This window comes from Salvelinus alpinus, chromosome 7, assembly GCF_045679555.1.
Source record: "Salvelinus alpinus chromosome 7, SLU_Salpinus.1, whole genome shotgun sequence".
NCBI lineage: Eukaryota > Metazoa > Chordata > Actinopteri > Salmoniformes > Salmonidae > Salvelinus > Salvelinus alpinus.
Genome location: NC_092092.1, coordinates 60285143 through 60309175, shown reverse-complemented (window position 1 = coordinate 60309175; position 24033 = coordinate 60285143). Strand labels below are relative to the sequence as shown.

Genomic DNA, 24033 nt, shown 5'->3' with positions numbered 1-24033 from the left:
ACCAACAGCGTCCCTCTGAGTTCAATGGATTGAACTACAGACAATATACTTGAATAAAAAGTCAGAAAAACGCTCCAGTAGTGTTGGAAATGTCAGGGTCGATATACTGGAGAAAATAATTATTGTAAAGTAACCGTATACTATATCAATATATAATCTAGCTCAATGTATGTAAGCAAAATATAAGCAATGATGTCAGGTAGTTGTGGCCAAGGAATGTCTGAACCCTGCCGAAATTTTGCATTACACTACAGGCTAATAGTGACAGAAGGACACTTCCTGCAAGCAAACAAATTATTAATGGAATAAATGTGCATTAAATACACACAATCCATTGTCAAGCTTGATCATCATGAGGATGTATCTTCTTTACCATTCACGACGTTAAACAGCTACAATGGAATTCACACTATATAGTGCAAAGCGCTGCTGTCCAATGACCGTGATGCTTAAAGTACAATAAGAATGGACTGAAGCGCTTTTCTGACAGGGAGGTAGGCTACACTTGAACAAAGCATTTTCAACATACAGGACCAGTAAAAAGCTTGGACACACCTACTCATTCGAGGGTTTTTCTATATTTTTACTATTTTCTACATTGTAGATTAATAGTTTAGACATCAAAACCATAAAATAACACATATTGAATAATGTACTAACCAGAAAAGTGTTAAACAAATCAAAATATATTGCATATTTGAGATTCTTCAAAGTAGCTACCCTTTGCCTTGACAGCTTTGCACACTCTTGGCATTCTCTCAACCAGTTTCGTGATGTAGCCACCTGGAATGCATTTCAATTAACAGATGTGCCTTGTTAAAAGTTAATTTGTGGGAATTTATTTCCTTCTTAATGAGTTTGAACCAATCAGTTGTGTTGTGACAAGGTAGGGGTGGTATACAGAAGATAGCCCCTATTTGATAAAAGTCCATATTATGGCAAAAACAGCTCAAATAAGCAAAGAGAAATGACAGTCCGTCAATACTTTAAGACATGAAAGTCAGTCAATCCGGAAAATTTCAAGAACCCTGTAAGTTTCTTCAAGTGCAATCACAAAAACCATCAAGCTCTATGATGAAACTGGCTCTCTTGAGGACCGCCACAGGAAAGGAAGACCCAGAGTTACCTCTGCTGCAGAGGATAAGTTCATTAGAGTTACCAGCCTCAGAAATTGCAGCCCAAATAAATGCTTCAGAGTTCAAGCAACGGACACATCTCAACATTACTGTTCAGAGGCGACTGCGTGAATCAGGCCGTCATGGTCGAATTGCTGCAAAGAAACCACAACTTAAAAGTCACCAATAAAAAGAAGAGACTTGATTGGGCCAAGAAACAGGAGAAATGGACATTAGACCGGTGGAAATCTGTCCTTTGGTCTGATGAGTCCAAATGTGAGATTGTTGCTTCCAACCATTGGGGCTTTGTGAGATGCGGAGTAGGTGAACATATGATCTCCGCATGTGTGGTTCCCACCGTGAAGCATGGAGGAGGTGGTGTGAGTGTGCTTTGCTGGTGACACTGTCAGTCATTAATTTAGAATTCAAAGCACACTTAACCTGCATGGCTACCACAGCATTCTGCAGCGATACGCCATCCCCTCTGGTTTGCACTTAGCGGGACTATCATTTGTTTTTCAACAGGACAGTGACCCAACACACATCCAGGCTGTGTAGGGGTTATTTGACCAAGAAGGAGAGTGATGGAGTGCTGCATCAGATGACCTGGCCTCCACATTCACCCGATGTCAAATCAATTGAGATGGTTTGGGATGAGTTGGAGCACAGAGTGAAGGAAAAGCAGCCAACAAGTGCTCAGCATGTGCGAAGTCCTTCAAGACTGTTGGAAAAGCATTCCAGGTGAAGCTGGTTGAGAGAATGCCAAGAGTGTGCAAAGATGACATCCAGGCAAAGGGTGGCTACTTTGAAGAATTAAATATATTTTGCTTTGTTTAACACTTTTTTGGTTCCTACATGATTCCATATGTGTTATTTCATAGTATTGATGTCTTCAATATTATTCTACAATGTAGAAAAGAGTAAAAAATAAAAACCCTTGAATGAGTAGGTGTGTTCAAACTTTGGACTGGTACTGTATGAATAGAAATAGATTACATTTTAGGAGTACAAAATTAAGAATAAAATATCACAGACCTCTAATGTCGAGTCTGGTTCATCCAGGATGTTATTTTCACTCTGCATCCGCTGCATCGTCCCTGTAGAACTGGGGTCCATTATCACAACGTTCTGACTACAGGGTCTGACGAACTTACAGTCACTCTTTCTGGAGTCAGTCGTCCTGCACACCTCGTAATTGTACACGTGCTGTAGAGTTCCTGTCCCCAAAGTGTCTGCGTAACGCGGTGGATAATACGGAATAACAGGGAGATTGGAATGATAGAGGACGCGAGACTGTCTCCATCTGTATATTTTCACTGATATAATAACCAGTAAACATGTGATGAACAGAAATGAGACTACAGCCAAAGCCAAGACTAAGTAAAAAGTCAGGTTGTCATTGTACTCCTTGTCGTGCGTAAAGTCAGTGAACTCTGAGAGCACTTCAGGGAAGCTGTCCGCCACCGCTACGTTAACATTGACTGTAGCTGAACGAGAGGGCTGCCCGTTGTCCTCCACTACAACAGTGAGCCTTTGTTTCACAGCATCTTTATCATTGACTTGACGTATAGTTCTTATTTCTCCATTCTGTAAGCCCACTTCAAACAGCGCCCTGTCTGTCGCTTTCTGCAGTTTATACGAGAGCCAGGCATTCTGTCCAGAGTCCACATCAACAGCCACCACTTTAGTGACAAGATAACCCACATCTGCTGAACGAGGTACCATTTCAGCCACCAGAGAGCTGCTAGTCTGGACTGGGTACAGAACCTGAGGCGCGTTGTCGTTCTGGTCCTGGATCATTATTTTCACAGTCACATTGCTACTGAGAGGAGGAGAGCCTCCATCTTGCGCTTTTACACGGAACTGGAAATCCTTGATCTGCTCGTAGTCAAAAGAGCGCACTGAATGGACGACTCCACTATCAGCACTAACGGACACATATGATGAGACGGGCACTCCGTTAACCGAGGAGTCCTCCAGTATGTAAGAAACACGGGCATTCTGGTTCCAGTCAGCGTCTCTGGCTTTCACTGTGAATATAGAGAGGCCCGGTGTGTTGTTTTCTATAATGTAGGCCTCATATGAGCTCCTCTCAAAGACAGGCGCGTTGTCATTCACATCTGATATCTGTAAGGTGAGAGTGACGCTGCTGGAGAGAGAGGGCACTCCCTCATCAGAGCACATCACAATTATGTTATATTCAAATGCTCCTTCTCGATCCAAGTCACTGTCTGTTACTAGACTATAGAAGCCATTAGATGTCGATTTAATGGTAAAGGGTATATTTTCAGATAAAACACAGTCCACCACGCCGTTATTATCAGAGTCTGGGTCGTGGACGCTCATTACAGCTATGACTGTCTGAGAAGGGGAATTTTCTGGTATTGATTTAGAAGTTGACATCAAATCAATTAATGGTTTATTGTCGTTAACGTCGATAATGTCGACTATCAGTTTACTGGAATCTGTAAGACCCCCTTGATCTTTCGCTTTCACGTCTATTTGATAATGTTTTGCGGTTTCATAGTCGACCTCATTAATCAAATGCACTTCGCCATTACTCTCATCTATTTCAAATAGGTCCAAAATACCAATTGTGCTGCTTGATATAGAATATGTGACTAAACCATTTGATCCATGATCTATGTCGGTGGCACTAACAGTAGTTAACAAAGTGCCGCTCTTCGAATTTTCGATTAAACTGGCCTTATATATTGCCTGTGTAAAAACCGGAGCATTGTCGTTAGCATCTAGCACAGTGACGTGAATCTGCACTGTTCCAGACATCTGAGGGTCTCCTCCATCGAGGGCAGTTAACACTAAAGACATCTGCTCCTGTTTCTCTCGATCTAAAGGCTTCTGTAAAACCATCTCTACCTTTTTGATTCCATCAGCCTGACCTTGTAGTTTTAAAACAAAATTATCGGTTGGATTAAGCGAATAGGTTTGGAGTCCATTTGATCCGATATCAGAATCAAAAGCTCTCTCCAAGACGAATTTTGCCCCCGTGATAGCGGACTCGCTTATCTCAAATCTCATATCGTGCATTTGAAAAACTGGAGCATTATCATTGATATCGGTAATCTCAATAGTAACCCGATAAAATTCTATTGGGTTCTCCATAATTATCTGAAAATGCAATGCGCAAGGCGTCGTCTGTCTGCACAACGCCTCACGGTCTATTCTCTCTTTGACAAGGAGGACTCCCCTTTCTTTATTCAGCTCGATATATTCCGCACTGTTCCCAACGTGTATGCGAGCATTGCCAGATTTCAGTCTTTTGATATCTAACCCCAAATCCTGCGTTATGTTACCGACTAAAGAGCCTTTCGCCATTTCCTCAGGAATGGAGTAACTGACCTGCCCGTGCACTGAACTGAGAGAGAGAACCGAGATAAACAACAGTACTTGCCGTGTCATTGTTCTGTCAGTCATGTTTTCTTCACCATGTAACAACAAGTACGTTATAATCCGTAAAAAACTCAGGAAGATTCCATTCGTTTCCAGTTAAAAACATCAAAGGTAAAATACTTAAAATGGGTAATTCCGGAACAAAAGAATCCCAGCTCCGTGTCTCTGTGCTTAGTGTTCTCTGTAACCCGGACTGTGTTTTCTGCGTGCGGCTCTTTCTCTCTCTAATATATCGACATGATGGGGGAGGTACTGCTGCAAATCTGCTCTAAAACTGCAACACACTGACCAACAGCGTCCCTCTGAGTTCAATCTACTGAACAACAGATACACTTAAAAAAGAAACACGTTCCAATATATTTGGGAAGGTTTGCGTCTTCAAGAACAGACCTATCGTGCTTTACCCAACACAGTTCACAAAGGAAACACCACGTCTTTTTTTATTAGAAAAGATAACAAATATATTAGGTCTTGGCGATCGGCTCTGCTCCTTCAGGGTAGCTCACAGCCAGAGCAACGCGTCAAATTAAAATGAGAAAACTACAGGCACTGAGCATGGTATGCTATACCAACATCCCCACTGAACACAAACAGAGCCAAACAGGTGGAGGCTGGGGTGGTGGTGGGAAATCAGTAAACAGCAAGCATAGCGAATAACAGATAGTTACAGCAGCAGCAGCAAAGACACCAGCGCATAGCTTGCGCACGTCATCCAGCATCGAGGATGCGTGCGCAGAACTGGTCAACTGAAATAGACTACCATGTTAAGTAGAGTGTGAATCCACGTGGTGCAATCTCAGCTGATGCGATGAGCTGATGCCAGCACTCGGGTTTCCCTTCTCAACCGGATTCGCTTTATTCATGCAGGCTGTTTCAAAACATCTAGGCCAATGTGTGAAGGACTGATGTAAAACATGATGCCAGAAGCACGTTGACTATAAATGTCATTCAAAATACATGTAGCAAAAAGCTATAGATTGTGACAGAAAGCAACTTTTGCTAATTTAAACCCAGCATTATGGTATTTATATATGGTCCTTCAGAAAGTATTCACACCCCCTGACTTTTTCCAAATGTTGTTATGTTACAGCCTGAATTAAAATTGATTAAATGTATATTTTTTTACTGGCCTACACACACAATACCCCATAATGTCAAAGTGAAATTATGTTTTAGAAATAATTTATAAATTAATAAAAAAATCTAAAGCTGAAATGTCTTGAGTCAATAAGTATTCAAACCCTTTGTTATGGCAAGCCTAAATTAATTCAGGATGAAACATTTTCTTAACAAGTCACATAATAAGTTGCATGGACCCCTTATGTGTGCAATATTCTCGATTAACATGATTTCTTAATGACCACCTCATCTCTGTACTCCACACATACAATTATATGTAAGGTCCCTTTGTCGAGCAGTGAATTTCAAACACAGATTCAACCACAAAGACCAGGAAGGTTTTCCAATGCCTCACAAAGAAGGGGGCCTATTGGTAGATGGGGGGGGGGGGGGGGGGGCGATATTGAATACCTCTTAGAGCATGGTGATGTTATTAATTACACTTTGGATGGTGTATCAATACACCCAGTCACTACAAAGATACAGGCGTCCTTCCTAACTCAGTTGCCGGAGAGGAGGGAAACCGCTCAGGGATTTCACATTGAGGCCAATGGCGACATTATAACAGTTACAGAGTTTAACGGCTGTGATAGGAGGACACCGAGATGGATCACCAACATAGTAGTTACTCCAGTTACACAGAGTGAAAAGAAGGAAGCCTGTACAGAATTAAAATATTAGAAAACATGCATCCTGTGTGCAACAAGTAAAATTGAAAAAAATGTGGCAAAGAAATTAACTTTATGTACTGAATACAAAGCTCTATGTTTGGGGCAAATCCTACCACACTTCATATTTTCAAGCATGGTGGTGGCTGCATCATGTTATGGGTATGCTTGTCATCGGCAAGGACTAGGAGTTTTTTAGGATAAAAATAAATGGAATAGAGCAAAGCACAGCCATAATCCTAGAGTAAACCTGGTTCTGTTTGCTTTCCAAAATACACTGGGAGATAAATTCACCTTTCAGCAGGACAATAACCTAAAATACAAGGCCAAATATACACTGGAGTTGCTTTACAAGACAACATTGAATATTCCTGAGTGGCCCAGTTACAGTTTTGACTTAAATCAGCTTGAAAAGCTTTGGCATGACTTGAAAATGGCTGTCTAGCAACGATAAACATCCAACTTCACATCACTTTAATAATTTTTAAAGATTAATGTACAAATATTATACAATCCAGGTGTGTAATGCTCTTAGAGACTTACCAAGAAAGACTTACAGCTGTAACCACTGCCAAAACTGATTCTAAAATGTATTGACTCAGGAGAGCGAATGCCTATGTACATTAGCCATTTCTGTATTTCATTATCAATACATTTGCAAACACTTATAAAACATGTTTTCACTTTGTCATTATGGGGTATTGTGTGTAAATGGTGAGAGAGAAATACAAATGTAATCCATTTAGGATTCAGGCTGTACCACAACAAAATGTGGAATAAGTCAGGGGGTATGAAAACTTTTTTAAGAGACTGTTAATTACTGTTAGAGAAAATGTTTGCCTAATTTTTACTACTGTAAAGGCTATGTGCAGAACAATTCAAACTTTACTATGGTACGTGGTTCATTCAAATACAGCCTCTTTGCTGCAACCAACACAGCACCGCTGTCCATGACCGTGGTGCTGAAACACCTACTAATCAACAGAAAAAAATACTACTTCTGACCATGGAAAGTTCCCTGGTATACATTGTGGATTTCAAACAGTTAAAGTGCAAGATGAATTTACAAATACAACTGAAAAAAATATAGTTTTGGGGAAAAAATTATGATAACAGACCTCTAGTGGGGAGTCTGGTTCATCCAGGATGTTCTGTTCACTCTGCATCCGCTGCATCGTCCCTGTAGAACTGGGGTCCATTATCAGAACGTTCTGACTACAGGGTCTGACGAACTTACAGTCACTCTTTCTGGAGTCAGTCGTCCTGCACACCTCGTAATTGTACACGTGCTGTAGAGTTCCTGTCCCCAAAGTATCTGCGTAACGCGGTGGATAATACGGAATAACCGGGAGATTGGAATGATAGAGGATGCGAGACTGTCTCCATCTGTATATTTTCACTGATATAATAACCACTAAACATGTGATGAACAAAAATGAGACTACAGCCAAAGCCAAGACTAAGTAAAAAGTCAGGTTGTCATTGTACTCCTTGTCGTGCGTAAAGTCAGTGAACTCCGAGAGCACTTCAGGGAAGCTGTCCGCCACCGCCACGTTAACATTGACTGTAGCTGAACGAGAGGGCTGCCCGTTGTCCTCAACTACAACAGTGAGCCTTTGTTTCACAGCATCTTTATCAGTGACTTGGCGTATAGTTCTTATTTCTCCATTCTGTAAGCCCACTTCAAACAGCGCCCTGTCTGTCGCTTTCTGCAGTTTATAGGAGAGCCAGGCATTCTGTCCAGAGTCCACATCAACAGCCACCACTTTAGTGACAAGATAGCCCACATCTGCTGAACGAGGCACCATTTCAGCCACCAGAGAGCTGCTAGTCTGGACTGGGTACAGAACCTGAGGCGCGTTGTCGTTCTGATCTTGGATGAAGATGGTGACAGTCACATTGCTACTGAGTGGAGGGGAGCCTCCATCCTGCGCTTTAACAACCACTGTAAGCTGTTTGATTTGTTCATAATCAAAGGAACGAACCGCATGTAAAACTCCAGTTTCAGAGTTAATAGATATATAAGTAGAGACTGGAGTTCCACTGACCTGCGTGTCCTCCAAGAGGTACGAGATTCTAGCGTTCTGATTCCAGTCCGAGTCCCGCGCGCTGACAGTAAATATGGACATTCCAGGAGAGTTATTCTCTGTGACGTAAGCAGAGTATACGCGCTGATGAAACAATGGGGCGTTGTCATTTACGTCAGAGATTCTAAGGTGTAATGTCCTGGTGCTAGAGAGTGGAGGGGAACCAGAATCTGTCGCTGTTATGGTGATGTTGTATTCCGGTATCGTTTCTCTGTCTAAAGCTACGTCTGAGATCAAATTATAATAACTACTTAACGACGACTGAATTTTAAATGGAAGGTTAGTATTTATAGAGCATGTAATCTGTCCGTTTCTCTCTGAATCAGCATCTTTAACATTTATAATAGCAATAGTGGTGCCAGGAGGAGCATCTTCAGACACAGGGCTGGAGAAGGACATGACGTTTATAACTGGTGCGTTGTCATTAACATCAACAACTTCAATGACAACTTCACTTGAGTCCGTTAAACCACCTAGATCCTTCACCTCTACCCTGATTTCAAATTTCTTATCTTTCTCATAATCTATTTCCCCCGCAACTGATATAGTGCCTGTTGTTTCGTCTATTTTGAATTTGTCAGCTAAATGTTTTTTGAGGTTGGAGAAGGAATACGCAACAACACCGTTTGATCCACTGTCTGCGTCGCTGGCATTTATTGTTGTGATATAGGTCCCTTTTGAAGCGTTTTCCATTACAGAAGCCCTGTACACTGACTGGTTAAACACAGGCGCATTGTCATTAGCATCTAGGACAGTGATCTCTATATTTACTGTGCCAGATCTCTGCGGATTTCCACCGTCTACAGCGATTAGCTTTAAAGAGAGACGAGGATGCTCCTCTCTGTCTAACGGTTTCTGAAGAACCATTTCAGCATATTTACTACCGTCCGGTTTCGCGTGTTGTTTTAAAACATAATTATCATTCGTGGTTAAGAAGTAATTCTGCAGGGCGTTTAACCCTACATCAGGATCCTCGGCACTAGCCAACGTAAAACGGGAGCCTAAGGTAGCGGACTCGCTAATTTCAAATTGTATATCTCTCTTTGAAAAAGCAGGGGCATGGTCATTTACATCTATAATTTCTACAGTCACGCGGTGTAGCTCCATTGGATGTTCTAGAATGATTTCGAAGCTGAAGCTACACGGTGTGACGTCGCCACAAAGCTCCTCTCGGTCTATTCTCTGACTCACGACTAGAATCCCTTTGTCTGTCTTCAGCTCTGTGTACTGAATGCTTTCTCCCGTCACGATACGAGCCCGGCCCGCTCGGAGCCTTTTCAGATCTAACCCCAGGTCTTGAGCTACGTTACCGATAAGAGAACCTTTCTTCATCTCCTCCGGAATGGAATAACGGATTTGACCACTGACAACATGACTGAAATACAGGAGGAAAATAAATACTTGCCACCGCAGTCCATCTAAACGCCATTTTACGCATATAGGTTGAAGGAATCCTTCAGAAGCCATATCCAAGAATACAACAAATCCAACAAAAGTATTCCTTATACCAGATCCTGAAACGGCGAGTTAAGGGGAGAGTGATAAACGAGATATTATCTTAATCCAGGCTATTTTAACCGTTCTATTGTATTTGTAATCTACATGTACCAGAGCAAGTGTGTCTCTTCCGCGCCCCACCTCGTATGAAGCGCAGAGTCTCTCCCTCTCCTCTGAAAAAGCGCAGTGATAGGGGAGGGGACGCCACTGACTGACAACACTGGACAGAAATTATTTCACTGATCAACAGCGGCCCTTAGAGTCCACGACATGAACACCAGATTAAATGTGAACATAAATCGGTTCAGAAAAAATGCAATACTTTACAGCTATACTTTTTCAAATGTATATTCAATCAAGTGCAAAGTGATATCTAAATAATTGCACCGTTCAATTACTAGAATATTATGACCAGCAGGGAACATAGTAATCATAAGATACTAAAACATGCCCTATCCTCTCAGTCCTAGAATGGATCGTGCGTAAAAACATGGTCATGTGTCCGCCGTCCAAACCATGACTGAAAATACACTCAAATACCTTTCTAGAGAGTTATTTCGTTCCCATTCCGTAGGCTACACAAGGCTGAGACTCTATAGACACTTATCATCAATACACAGCAGTTCAACAATGGATACTTTGTGTGAGAGAGCGGAGCATACCTCTGTTGCTGTCTGACAGAAGTTGCGCTGTCCACAAAGAGTGGTTCTGAAGTTCCATTTTAGCGCCGCAGCGTAACGATTGTAGCGCTTCGTCACGTACATTCTAAATAACATCCTACAAACTCAGCAGGCATAGGCCTACTATGAATGTCAAAGCTTTAATAAAAAAGTAAAATATGACTTGGCCCTATAAAGTTAACCGTAGATACAGAATAAAGTGCACATTTTAGAGATGTATTCCACCAAGATGTGGTATATTATTCAACATCAGCTAAACTCACCTCTAGTGGGGAGTCTGGTTCATCCAGGATGTTCTGTTCACTCTGCACGCGCTGCATCGTCCCTGTAGAACTGGGGTCCATTATCAGTACGTTCTGACTACAGGGTCTGACGAACTTACAGTCACTCTTTCTGGAGTCAGTCGTCCTGCACAACTCGTAATTGTACACGTGCTGTAGAGTTCCTGTCCCCAAAGTGTCTGCGTAACGCGGTGGATAATACGGAATAACCGGGAGATTGGAATGATAGAGGACGCGAGACTGTCTCCATCTGTATATTTTCACTGATATAATAACCACTAAACATGTGATGAACAGAAATGAGACTACAGCCAAAGCCAAGACTAAGTAAAAAGTCAGGTTGTCATTGTACTCCTTGTCGTGCGTAAAGTCAGTGAACTCCGAGAGCACTTCAGGGAAGCTGTCCGCCACCGCCACGTTAACATTGACTGTAGCTGAACGAGAGGGCTGCCCGTTGTCCTCCACTACAACAGTGAGCCTTTGTTTCACAGCATCTTTATCAGTGACTTGGCGAATAGTTCTTATTTCTCCATTCTGTAAGCCCACTTCAAACAGCGCCCTGTCTGTCGCTTTCTGCAGTTTATACGAGAGCCAGGCATTCTGTCCAGAGTCCACATCAACAGCCACCACTTTAGTGACAAGATAGCCCACATCTGCTGAACGAGGCACCATTTCAGCCACCAGAGAGCTGCTAGTCTGGACTGGGTACAGAACCTGAGGCGCGTTGTCGTTCTGATCTTGTATGAAGATCGTGACAGTCACATTGCTAGTTAGTGGAGGAGATCCTCCATCTTGCGCCTTAACCACGACTGTAAGCTGTTTGATTTGTTCATAATCAAAGGAACGAACCGCATGTAAAACTCCAGTTTCAGAGTTAATGGATATATAAGTAGAGACTGGAGTTCCACTGATCTGCGTGTCCTCCAAGAGGTACGATATTCTAGCGTTTTGATTCCAGTCAGAGTCCCGCGCGCTGACAGTAAATATGGACATTCCAGGAGAGTTATTCTCTGTGACGTAGGCAGAGTATTTGCGCTGGTGAAACAATGGGGCGTTGTCATTTACGTCAGAGATTCTAAGGTGTAATGTCCTGGTGCTAGAGAGTGGAGGCGAACCAGAATCTGTCGCTGTTATGGTGATGTTGTATTCCGGTGTCGTTTCTCTGTCAAAAGCTCCATCTGAGATCAAAGTATAATAACTACTTAACGAAGATTGGATCTTAAACGGGAGGTTAGTAGTTAAAGAGCAAGTAATCTGTCCGTTTCTCTCTGAATCAGCATCTTTAACATTTATTATAGCAATAGTGGTGCCAGGAGGAGCATCTTCAGACACAGGGCTGGAGAAGGACATGACGTTTATAACTGGCGCATTGTCATTTATGTCAATAATTTCAATGACAACTTTACTGGTGTCTGTTAAACCTCCTTGGTCTTTAGCCTCAACTCTAACCTCGTATTTTTTATCTTTCTCGTAATCTATTTCTCCCGCAACTGATATAGTGCCTGTTGTTTCGTCTATATTGAAAATGTCAGCTAAATGTTTTTTGAGGTTGGAGAAGGAATACGCAACGACGCCGTTTGATCCGTTATCTGCATCACTGGCATTTACGGTGGTAATGTATGTGCCTTGCAGTGCGCTTTCCATCACAGTAGCCCTGTACACTGACTGGTTAAACACAGGCGCATTGTCATTAGCATCTAAGACAGTGATCTCTATATTTACTGTGCCAGATCTCTGCGGATTTCCACCGTCTACAGCGATTAGCTTTAAAGAGAGACGAGGATGCTCCTCTCTGTCTAACGATTTCTGGAGGACCATCTCAGCATATTTACTGCCGTCGGGATTCGTATGTTGCTTTAGAATGAAATGATCATTGGGAGTTAAATCATAACTCTGCAGGGCGTTGAGGCCTACGTCGGGATCTTCTGCACTCGCCAACGTAAAACGAGAGCCCAAGGTAGCAGACTCGCTAATTTCAAATGTAATATCTTTCTTTGGAAAATCAGGGGCATGGTCATTTATATCCAGAATCTCCACAGTAATACGACGTAGTTCGATAGGGTTTTCCAGAAGGATTTCGAATCTGAAACTACACGGCGTCACGTCGCCACAAAGCTGCTCTCGGTCTATTCTCTCACTCACGACTAGAATCCCTTTGTCTGTCTTCAGCTCTGTGTACTGAATGCTTTCCCCCGTCACGATACGAGCCCGGCCCGCTCGGAGCCTTTTCAGATCTAACCCCAGGTCTTGAGCTACGTTACCGATAAGAGAACCTTTCTTCATCTCCTCCGGAATGGAATAACGGATTTGGCCACTGACAACATGACTGAAATACAGGAGGAAAATCAGTACTTGCCACCGCAGTCCACAGCACAAACGCCATCTTAGGCATTTAGGTTGAAGGGATCCTTCAGATGACATAACCAACAAAGAATAAAATCCAACACGAATATTCCTTAGACCTTATCCTCAGAGACGACAAGCGAAGAGGAAACTGATAGTGGAAGTGTTATTTTACTAGAGTCCATTAACTGTCTCCTTCGCGTATCCGTTTGAGCGAGTGTCTTTCTCTCGCGCCCCGCATGCTATTAAGCGCAAAGAGTCTCTCCCTCTCCTCTGGCAGAGCGCAGTAATAGGAGAGGGGACTCTACTGACTGACAACACTGGATATAAATGATTTCACTGATCAACAGCGGCCCTTAGAGTCCAAAACATGAACACCAGATTATATTTGAATTGATAAAAACTTAGAAATTATTAATCACTTCACAGCACTACTCTCCTACCAACATTTTGCAAATAGCTAGTTGAAAACGGTGCTTGGTGCAATCTCAATAAATTCAACGTTCAGTCACTGTAATACAATGACAAGGCAAATAGCAACAATATGATACTAAAGCATAGCACACTATCCTCTCAGCCACAATTTGGAACACGTGTAAAAACATTTCCATGGATCCGCCTTCTAACCCATTATTGAACCACAGAGTAACAAAAGTATGTTGAGCTATATTTGACATATGACAAGCAGTCAACACTGACTATTTAGTAATTTCATGGTGACTTTATCAAACCACAACGGTTGGCACAAGGGAGCAGTATGAGAGAGCGAAGCAGAACTCTACTTGTATCATGACAGAAGTAGCGCTGTCCACACAGTGGTGCTGAAATATCCTTACCACAATACCTCGTTTCTATTCTAGCACTTAGAGTAAAACCAACTCAGCAGGCATACTATAAAAACACAAAATAATCAAAAAAACGTGGAGTATTTCTCACTATAGTAGAACGTAATATGTTAACGTCGAAACCTCAATCTGAAATCGCAGCTGACAATATTAAAGCCAAAGCTAACCACAAAAATATGCAACTGCTGATTTAACTATGCTGTTGACTAGAGAAATACTGAGTACACAAACCTTTACGCACTATAACAAAAACATATGACAAATGATTTATTAATAAGAGCAGTATTTCAACCAACTGAGCAATGTAATGTCAGATCCAATAAACTCACCTCTAGTGGGGAGTCTGGTTCACCCGGGATGTTATTTTCACTCTGCATCCGCTGCATCGTCCCTGTAGAACTGGGGTCCATTATCAGTACGTTCTGACTACAGGGTCTGACGAACTTACAGTCACTCTTTCTGGAGTCAGTCGTCCTGCACACCTCGTAATTGTACACGTGCTGTAGAGTTCCTGTCCCCAAAGTGTCTGCGTAGCGCGGTGGATAATACGGAATAACCGGGAGATTGGAATGATAGAGGACGCGAGACTGTCTCCATCTGTATATTTTCACTGATATAATAACCACTAAACATGTGATGAACAGAAATGAGACTACAGCCAAAGCCAAGACTAAGTAAAAAGTCAGGTTGTCATTGTAGTCCTTGTCGTGCGTAAAGTCAGTGAACTCCGAGAGCACTTCAGGGAAGCTGTCCGCCACCGCCACGTTAACATTGACTGTAGCTGAACGAGAGGGCTGCCCGTTGTCCTCCACTACAACAGTGAGCCTTTGTTTCACAGCATCTTTATCAGTTACTTGACGTATAGTTCTTATTTCTCCATTCTGTAAGCCCACTTCAAACAGCGCCCTGTCTGTCGCTTTCTGCAGTTTATAGGAGAGCCAGGCATTCTGTCCAGAGTCCACATCAACAGCCACCACTTTAGTGACAAGATAGCCCACATCTGCTGAACGAGGCACCATTTCAGCCACCAGAGAGCTGCTAGTCTGAACTGGGTACAGAACCTGAGGCGCGTTGTCATTCTGGTCCTGGATCATTAATTTCACAGTCACATTGCTACTGAGAGGAGGAGAGCCTCCATCTTGCGCCTTAACCACGAGTGTAAGCTGTTTGATTTGTTCGTAATCAAAGGAGCGTACCGCGTGTATAACCCCACTCTCTGCATTTACTGAAACATAAGCAGCCACAGGAGTCCCGTTGACGTCAGTATCCTCCAGAATGTAGTAAATACGGGAATTTTGATTGGAGTCGGTGTCTTTAGCTCTAACAGTAAATATAGAGACGCCTGGAGAGTTATTCTCTGCGATATAAGAGTTGTACACGCGCCGTGGAAACACTGGGGCGTTGTCGTTGACGTCGGACACCTTCAGGTGAAAGGTTCTCTTACTTGAGAGAGGAGGCGACCCTGCGTCCGTGGAGACTACAGTTATGTTATGTTCTGACACGCTCTCGCGGTCTAAAATAGCATCGGTTACCAAGGTGTAGTAATTTCTTAAATTAGATTTGATCTTAAAGGGGATGTTTTGGTCTAGGCTACAGCTCACATGTCCGTTTTCACCCGAATCAATGTCTTTAACGTTGATGATACCGATGGTTGTACCGGGAGGAGAGTCTTCAGAAATCGGACTCGTGAATGACATGACGCTTATAACAGGCTCATTATCGTTTTTGTCAATGACCTCAACAATAACTTTACTCGAATCGGTTAAGCCTCCCTGGTCCTTTGCTTCTATTCTCAGTTCAAACTTTTTCTCTTTTTCGTAATCAATCAACCCTGAAACGGATATAGTGCCTGTGGTTTCATTGATAGTCAACACATCAGCAAGACCACCATTCATGTCTGAAATAGAGTATACAATATAACTATTCGTCCCGCTGTCTGCATCACTGGCATTTACGGTGGTAATATATGTGGCTTTCGGTGCGTTTTCCATCACAGTAGCCATGTACACTGACTGTTTAAACACGGGCGCATTGTCATTGGCATCGAGGACAGTGATCTCTATATTTACTGTGCCAGATCTCTGCGGATTTCCACCGTCTACAGCGATTAGCTTTAAAGAGAGACGAGGATGCTTTTCTCTATCTAACGGTTGCTGGAGGACCATCTCTGCATATTTTCTTCCATCGGCATTTGGATGTTGTTTTAGAATGAAATTATCGTTTGAACTTAAAACATACTCCTGTAGGCCATTAGATCCTACATCAGAGTCCTCTGCACTGGCCAACGCAAAACGCGCATCAATAACAGCGGATTCACTGATTTCTAAATTTATATTATTTTTCTTAAATATTGGAGAATTATCGTTAATGTCCAGGATTTCTATAGTAACGTGATGAAGCTCCATTGGATGTTCTAGAATAATTTCGAAGCTGAAGCTACACGGTGTGATATCACCACAAATCTGTTCTCGGTCTATTCTCTGACTCACGACTAGAATCCCTTTGTCTGTCTTCAGCTCTGTGTACTGAATGCTTTCTCCGGTCACGATACGGGCCCGACCCGCTCGGAGCCTTTTCAGATCTAACCCCAGGTCTTGAGCTACGTTACCGATAAGAGAACCTTTCTTCATCTCCTCCGGAATGGAATAGCGGATTTGGCCACTGACAACATGACTGAAATACAGGAGAAAAATAAGTACTTGCCACCGCAGTCCACAGCACAAACGCCATTTTAAGAATTTAGGTTGAAGGAATCCTTCCAATGCCATAGCCAACAAATAATAGATCCAACAGAATTATTCCTTTTATCATCAACTAATAGAAGAGCGATATTTGACTTATTTAAATCCAGGCTATTTTCACCGTCTTCTTTCGATATCTGTATAGATCAGAGCGAGTGTCTCTCTGTCGCGCCCCACCTCATATGAAGCGCAGTCTCTCCCTCTCCTCAAGTAAAGCGCAGTGATAGGGACCCTACAGATTGACAACACTGTACATAAACTATTTCACTGATCAACAGCGGCTCTCAGAGTCCAAAAAATGAACACACATTATATTTGAATCGGTAAAAACGTAGAAAATATTCAACAATTTACAGCACTAATTTGTTCCCAAAATATTTCAAATAGCTAGTTGAAAACTCCTGTGCTAGGTGAAATCTAAATAATTTAAACGTTAAATGACTATAATACTTGGACCAGTAAGGCAAATAGCAATAATTTGATACTAAATTATGCTACACTATCCTCTTAGCAATAGATTCGAACGTGCGTAAAAACATTTCCGTGGATCCACCATCCAAAGCATTATTGAACAACATATTCAGTACGAAAGTGGGTTGGTTATTGACAAGCAGTTAACACTGCTCAAGGGACTCCATAGTGACTCGTTGTCATAACACTGCCGTTGGAACAAAGGAGAGCAGTGTGAGCGAGCAGAGCAGACCTCCGCTGAGATCAAGACAGAAGTGGCGCTGTCCACAGAGAGTGTTGCTGAAATGGCCACACAGCCCACATTGCTGCTATTGTGATGAAAACAAATCAGTAGGTATACCTTAAAAGCAAAAACTAACCAATAAACAAGTAATTGCTTCTATTGTAGCTATTAGTTTGCTAACGTCGAAACCACAGTCTAAAAACTCAAGTGGCAGTGAAATTCTATAAAAGCCAAAGCTAACCACAACTACTAACTACTAACCACAACTAACAGCTGGTTTGAACAAATACTGTTAACCGCAGAAATATTAAGTAGGCACAATAGGTAAAATGGTTACAAAGGACACTTTGAAAAATGATTGAAAATATATATTCCAACACAATGAGCAATACTGTTTTATCTCCAACACACTCACCTCTAGTGGGGAGTCTGGTTCATCCAGGATGTTCTGTTCACTCTGCACGCGCTGCATCGTCCCTGTAGAACTGGGGTCCATTATCAGTACGTTCTGACTACAGGGTCTGACGAACTTACAGTCACTCTTTCTGGAGTCAGTCGTCCTGCACACCTCGTAATTGTACACGTGCTGTAGAGTTCCTGTCCCCAAAGTGTCTGCGTAACGCGGTGGATAATACGGAATAACCGGGAGATTGGAATGATAGAGGACGCGAGACTGTCTCCATCTGTATATTTTCACTGATATAATAACCACTAAACATGTGATGAACAGAAATGAAACTACAGCCAAAGCCAAGACTAAGTAAAAAGTCAGGTTGTCATTGTAGTCCTTGTCGTGCGTAACGTCAGTGAACTCCGAGAGCACTTCAGGGAAGCTGTCCGCCACCGCCACGTTAACATTGACTGTAGCTGAACGAGAGGCCTGCCCGTTGTCCTCCACTACGACAGTGAGCCTTTGTTTCACAGCATCTTTATCAGTTACTTGGCGTATAGTTCTTATTTCTCCATTCTGTAAGCCCACTTCAAACAGCGCCCTGTCTGTCGCTTTCTGCAGTTTATACGAGAGCCAGGCATTCTGTCCAGAGTCCACATCAACAGCCACAACTTTAGTGACAAGATAGCCCACATCTGCTGAACGAGGCACCATTTCAGCCACCAGAGAGCTGCTAGTCTGGACTGGGTACAGAACCTGAGGCGCGTTGTCGTTCTGATCTTGTATGAAGATGGTGACAGTCACATTGCTAGTTAGTGGAGGAGATCCTCCATCTTGCGCCTTAACCACGACTGTAAACTGTTTAATTTGTTCATAATCAAAGGAACGAACCGCATGTAAAACTCCAGTTTCAGAGTTAATAGATATATAAGTTGAGACTGGAGTTCCACTGATCTGCGTGTCCTCCAAGAGGTACGAGATTCTAGCGTTTTGATTCCAGTCCGAGTCCCGCGCGCTGACAGTAAATATGGACATTCCAGGAGAGTTATTCTCTGTGACGTAGGCAGAGTATTTGCGCTGGTGAAACAATGGTGCGTTGTCATTTACGTCAGATATTCTAAGGTGTAATGTCCTGGTGCTAGAGAGTGGAGGCGAACCAGAATCTGTCGCTGTTATGGTTATGTTGTATTCTGGTGTCGTTTCTCGATCAAAAGTTAAATCAGTGATCAAATTGTAATAATTTGTCATAGATAATTTGATCTTAAATGGGAGGTTCGTATCTATAGAGCATGTAACCTGACCATTCCTCTCAGAATCGACGTCTTTAACATTGATTATCGCAATGGTTGTTCCCAGAGGAGAATCTTCAGACACAGGGCTGGAGAAAGACATGACGTTTATAACAGGTGCGTTGTCATTTATGTCAACTATTTCTATGACAACTTTACCGAGGTCTGTCAAACCTCCTTGGTCTTTAGCCTCAACTCTAATTTCATATTTCTTGTCTTTTTCAAAATCTATTTGTCCAGCTACAGATATTTTGCCAGTTGTCCTGTCAATTTGAAATATATCTGCTAAGTTCCCCTTTAAATTAGAAAACGAATAAGTAACTAACCCATTCGATCCACTGTCTGCGTCGCTGGCATTTAAGGTTGTGATATAGGTCCCTTTCTGTGCGTTTTCCATTACAGTAGCCATGTACACCGACTGGTTAAACACAGGCGCATTGTCATTAGCATCTAAGACAGCGATCTCTATATTTACTGTGCCAGATCTCTGCGGATTTCCACCGTCTACAGCGATTAGCTTTAAAGAGAGACGAGGATGCTCTTCTCTATCTAACGGTTTCTGTAAAATCATTTCGGCAAACCTTCTACCATCAGTATTCGCATGCTGTTTCAGAATAAAATTGTCATTCGGGGTTAAAACATAATTCTGTAGACCGTTAACTCCTACATCATGATCCTCAGCACTCTCCAATACAAAACGAGATCCTAGAGTGGCGGATTCACTGATTTCAAATCTGATGTGATTATTCGGAAAAATAGGGGCATGATCATTTACATCCAAAATTTCCACAGTAACACGATGTAGCTCCATTGGCGTTTCCAGTATGATTTCGAAGCTGAAGCTACACGGTGTGATATCACCACAAATCTGTTCTCGGTCTATTCTCTGACTCACGACTAGAATCCCTTTGTCTGTCTTCAGCTCTGTGTACTGAATGCTTTCTCCGGTCACGATACGGGCTCGGCCCGCTCGGAGCCTTTTCAGATCTAACCCCAGGTCTTGAGCTACGTTACCGATAAGAGAACCTTTCTTCATCTCCTCCGGAATGGAATAGCGGATTTGACCACTGACAACATGACTGAAATACAGGAGGAAAATCAGTACTTGCCACCGCAGTCCACAGCACAAACGCCATCTTATGCATTTAGGTTGAAGGAATCCTTCCAATACCATAGCCAACGGATAATACATTAGACACGAATATTCCTTATACCGCATCCACAGAAACGATGATCAAATAGAAGAGGGATTGTTGACTTTTTATTTTAATCCAGCCTATTTCAAAAGTCCCCTCCGTGTATCTATAGATCAGAGCAAATGTCTCTCTATCGCGCCCCGCCTCGAATGAAGCGCAGTCTCTCCCTCTCCTCAAGTAAAGCGCAGTGATAGGGGAGGGGACTCTACTGACTGACAACATTGGACAGAAACTATTTCGTTGATCAACAGCGGCCCTTAGAGTCCAAAACCCCAGATAACATGAACAATTTAGAACTGTGTAGAAATGATGCAATACTTTACAGCACTACTTGTTTTACAAATAGGTAGTTAAACACCGTGCTAGGTGCAACATATTTGAATACAACTTTCATGTAGTACAATACTTTGACCAGCGGGGAAAATAGTATGATTTGATACTGAAACATGTCACCCAAAAAAACATTCCGTGCAACAAAAACATTCCCATGGGTCCTCTCTTTAAGTCATTACTAAACAATACAGTGAGATAACCGAGTCATTTTCTTGCGATCAACACCGATCCAACTGATTCTACGGGCACACTACAGCAAGGTAAATGTTGATCAAGCAGGACAAGGCATAGCACACCGTGTGAGAGAGCGGAGCAACCCCCTCCTCACCACCACAGAAGTGGCGCTGTCCACCTCGAGTGATGCTGAAATGAACTTACCACATGCAGTCTTACTGAGTACAATGTAACCTTTTACAAACTCAAACAGCGTGCATACTATAAAAGCCAAGACTAACCAAAAATGATTTAAGCTTATAATGTTGACCAAAGAGATATGGCATTACGTAACCTAAAGACAGGAGAGCACAATAGCTGATCAGGTTAAAAAGGAAACATTGGAGAGATGAATTACGACACAAGGTACTATATTATTTAAACTCACCTCTAGTGGAGAGTCTGTTTCATCCAGGATGTTATTTTCACTCTGCATCCGCTGCATCGTCCCTGTAGAACTGGGGTCCATTATCAGTACGTTCTGACTACAGGGTCTGACGAACTTACAGTCACTCTTTCTGGAGTCAGTCGTCCTGCACACCTCGTAATTGTACACGTGCTGTAGAGTTCCTGTCCCCAAAGTGTCTGCGTAACGCGGTGGATAATACGGAATAACCGGGAGATTGGAATGATAGAGGACGCGAGACTGTCTCCATCTGTATATTTTCACTGATATAATAACCACTAAACATGTGATGAACAGAAATGAGACTACAGCCAAAGCCAAGACTAAGTAAAAAGTCAGGTTGTCATTGTACTCCTTGTCGTGCGTAAAGTCAGTGAACTCCGAGAGCACTTCAGGGAAGCTGTCCGCCACCGCTACGTTAACATTGACTGTAGCTGAACGAGAGGGCTGCCCGTTGTCCTCCACTACAACAGTGAGCCTTTGTTTCACAGCATCTTTATCATTGACTTGACGTATAGTTCTTATTTCTCCATTCTGTAAGCCCACTTCAAACAGCGCTCTGTCTGTCCCTTTCTGCAGTTTATACGAGAGCCAGGCATTCTGTCCAGAGTCCACATCAACAGCCACCACTTTAGAGACAAGATAGCCCACATCTGCTGAACGAGGCACCATTTCAGCCACCAGAGAGCTGCTAGTCTGAACTGGGTACAGAACCTGAGGCGCGTTGTCATTCTGGTCCTGGATCATTATTTTCACAGTCACATTGCTACTGAGTGGAGGGGAGCCTCCATCCTGCGCTTTAACAACCACTGTAAGCTGTTTGATTTGTTCATAATCAAAGGAACGAACCGCATGTAAAACTCCAGTTTCAGAGTTAATAGATATATAAGTAGAGACTGCAGTTCCACTGACCTGCGTGTCATCCAAGAGGTACGAGATTCTAGCGTTTTGATTCCAGTCAGAGTCCCGCGCGCTGACAGTAAATATGGACATTCCAGGAGAGTTATTCTCTGTGACGTAAGCATAGTATACGCGCTGATGAAACAATGGGGCGTTGTCATTTACGTCAGAGATTCTAATGTGTAATGTCCTGGTGCTAGAGAGTGGAGGCGAACCAGAATCTGTCGCTGTTATGGTTATGTTGTATTCCGGTGTCGTTTCTCTGTCTAAAGCTACGTCTGAGATCAAATTATAATAACTACTTAACGACGACTGAATTTTAAATGGAAGGTTAGTATTTATAGAGCATGTAATCTGTCCGTTTCTCTCTGAATCAGCATCTTTAACATTTATAATAGCAATAGTGGTGCCAGGAGGAGCATCTTCAGACACAGGGCTGGAGAAGGACATGACGTTTATAACTGGTGCGTTGTCATTCACGTCTAGAACCTCAATAACAACTTTACTGGAGTCTGTTAAACCACCCTGATCCTTTGCTTCTACCCTGATCTCATATTTATTATCTTTCTCATAATCTATCTGACCGGAAACAGAAATGGTCCCAGTCGCCATATCAATGTGAAATATGTCAACTGTATTCCCTTTCAATTTCGACAAATAGTAAGATATATGTCCATTTGATCCACTGTCTGCATCGCTGGCATTTACGGTTGTGATATAAGTGCCTTTTGGAGCGTCTTCCATCACAGTAGCCCTGTAAAGTGACTGGTTAAACACAGGCGCGTTGTCATTGACATCTAAGACAGTGATCTCTATATTTACTGTGCCAGATCTCTGCGGGTTTCCACCGTCTACAGCGATTAGCTTTAAAGAGAGACGAGGATGCTCCTCTCTATCTAACGGTTTCTGGAGGACCATCTCTGCATATTTACTACCGTCCGGATTCGCATGTTGTTTCAGAATGAAATGATCATTTGTGGTTAAAATATAATTCTGAAGGGCGTTGAGGCCTACATCGGGATCCACTGCACTCTCTAGCAGAAATCGCGCACCAACATTAGCCGATTCACTGATTTCAAATAGTATATTTTGTATTGGAAAAGCAGGAGCATGGTCATTTACATCCAATACTTCTACAGTCACGCGATGAAGCTCCATTGGATTTTCTAGAATCATTTCGAAGCTGAAACTACACGGCGTCACGTCGCCACAAAGCTCCTCTCGGTCTATTCTCTCACTCACGACTAGAATCCCTTTGTCTGTCTTCAGCTCTGTGTACTGAATGCTTTCTCCCGTCACGATACGAGCCCGGCCCGCTCGGAGCCTTTTCAGATCTAACCCCAGGTCTTGAGCTACGTTACCGATAAGAGAACCTTTCTTCATCTCCTCCGGAATGGAATAGCGGATTTGGCCACTGACAACATGACTGAAATACAGGAGTAAAATAAATACTTGCCACCGCAGTCCACAACACAAATGCCATTTTATGCATTTAGGCTGAAGGAATCCTTCCAATGCCATAGCCAACAATGAAGAAATCCAATACAAATATTCCGTATAATGGATCCTCAGATACCGCCAACAAACAGAAGAGTAATATTCAACGTAATTTTTCAATACAGCCTATTTTCGTGTCCCTTTTGTTTATCGGTAACATGTATGGATCAGAGCGATGGTGTCTCTGTCTCGCCCCGCCTCGTATGAAGCGCAGTCTCCCCCTCGCCTCTGTTTGAGCGCAGTGATAGGGGAGGGGACTCTACTGACTGACAACACTGGACAGAAATTATTTCACTGATCAACAGCGGCCCTCAGAGTCCAACATAT

At 42.7% G+C, this 24033-nt stretch overlaps 2 protein-coding genes and 1 pseudogene across 18 annotated transcripts in view; all 3 read right to left on the bottom strand.

Annotated features, from left to right (window-relative positions):
• The window catches only part of LOC139581382 (protocadherin gamma-C5-like), a 230400-nt gene that overhangs the window by 83988 nt on the left and 122379 nt on the right, over positions 1-24033 (bottom strand). Inside the window, exon 1 of one of the 17 annotated variants that reach the window (XM_071411079.1) lies at positions 21292-23909. The exons of 13 other annotated variants lie outside the window; for them this stretch is intronic. In XM_071411079.1, the coding sequence (XP_071267180.1) occupies positions 21292-23730 (2439 nt within the window). In that variant the 5' untranslated portion in view covers positions 23731-23909. Of the gene's footprint in view, positions 1-2150; positions 4723-10840; positions 13464-14375; positions 16991-21291; positions 23910-24033 lie in introns of those variants that run through there. 3 more of the 17 variants (XM_071411080.1, XM_071411081.1, XM_071411092.1) reach the window with 3 other exon arrangements.
• On the bottom strand, positions 7307-10800 carry LOC139581377 (protocadherin gamma-A11-like). The gene has a single exon (XM_071411047.1). The coding sequence runs from the start codon at positions 9865-9867 to the stop codon at positions 7351-7353; it is 2517 nt and encodes an 838-aa protein (XP_071267148.1). The 5' UTR covers positions 9868-10800; the 3' UTR covers positions 7307-7350.
• On the bottom strand, positions 17788-20511 carry LOC139581376 (protocadherin gamma-A11 pseudogene; annotated as a pseudogene).

What these genes read in the sequence shown, in the direction of transcription:
- LOC139581377 (XM_071411047.1), bottom strand. Translation starts at nt 9,867, where the DNA reads ATGGCTTCTGAAGGATTCCTTCAACCTATATGCGTAAAATGGCGTTTA.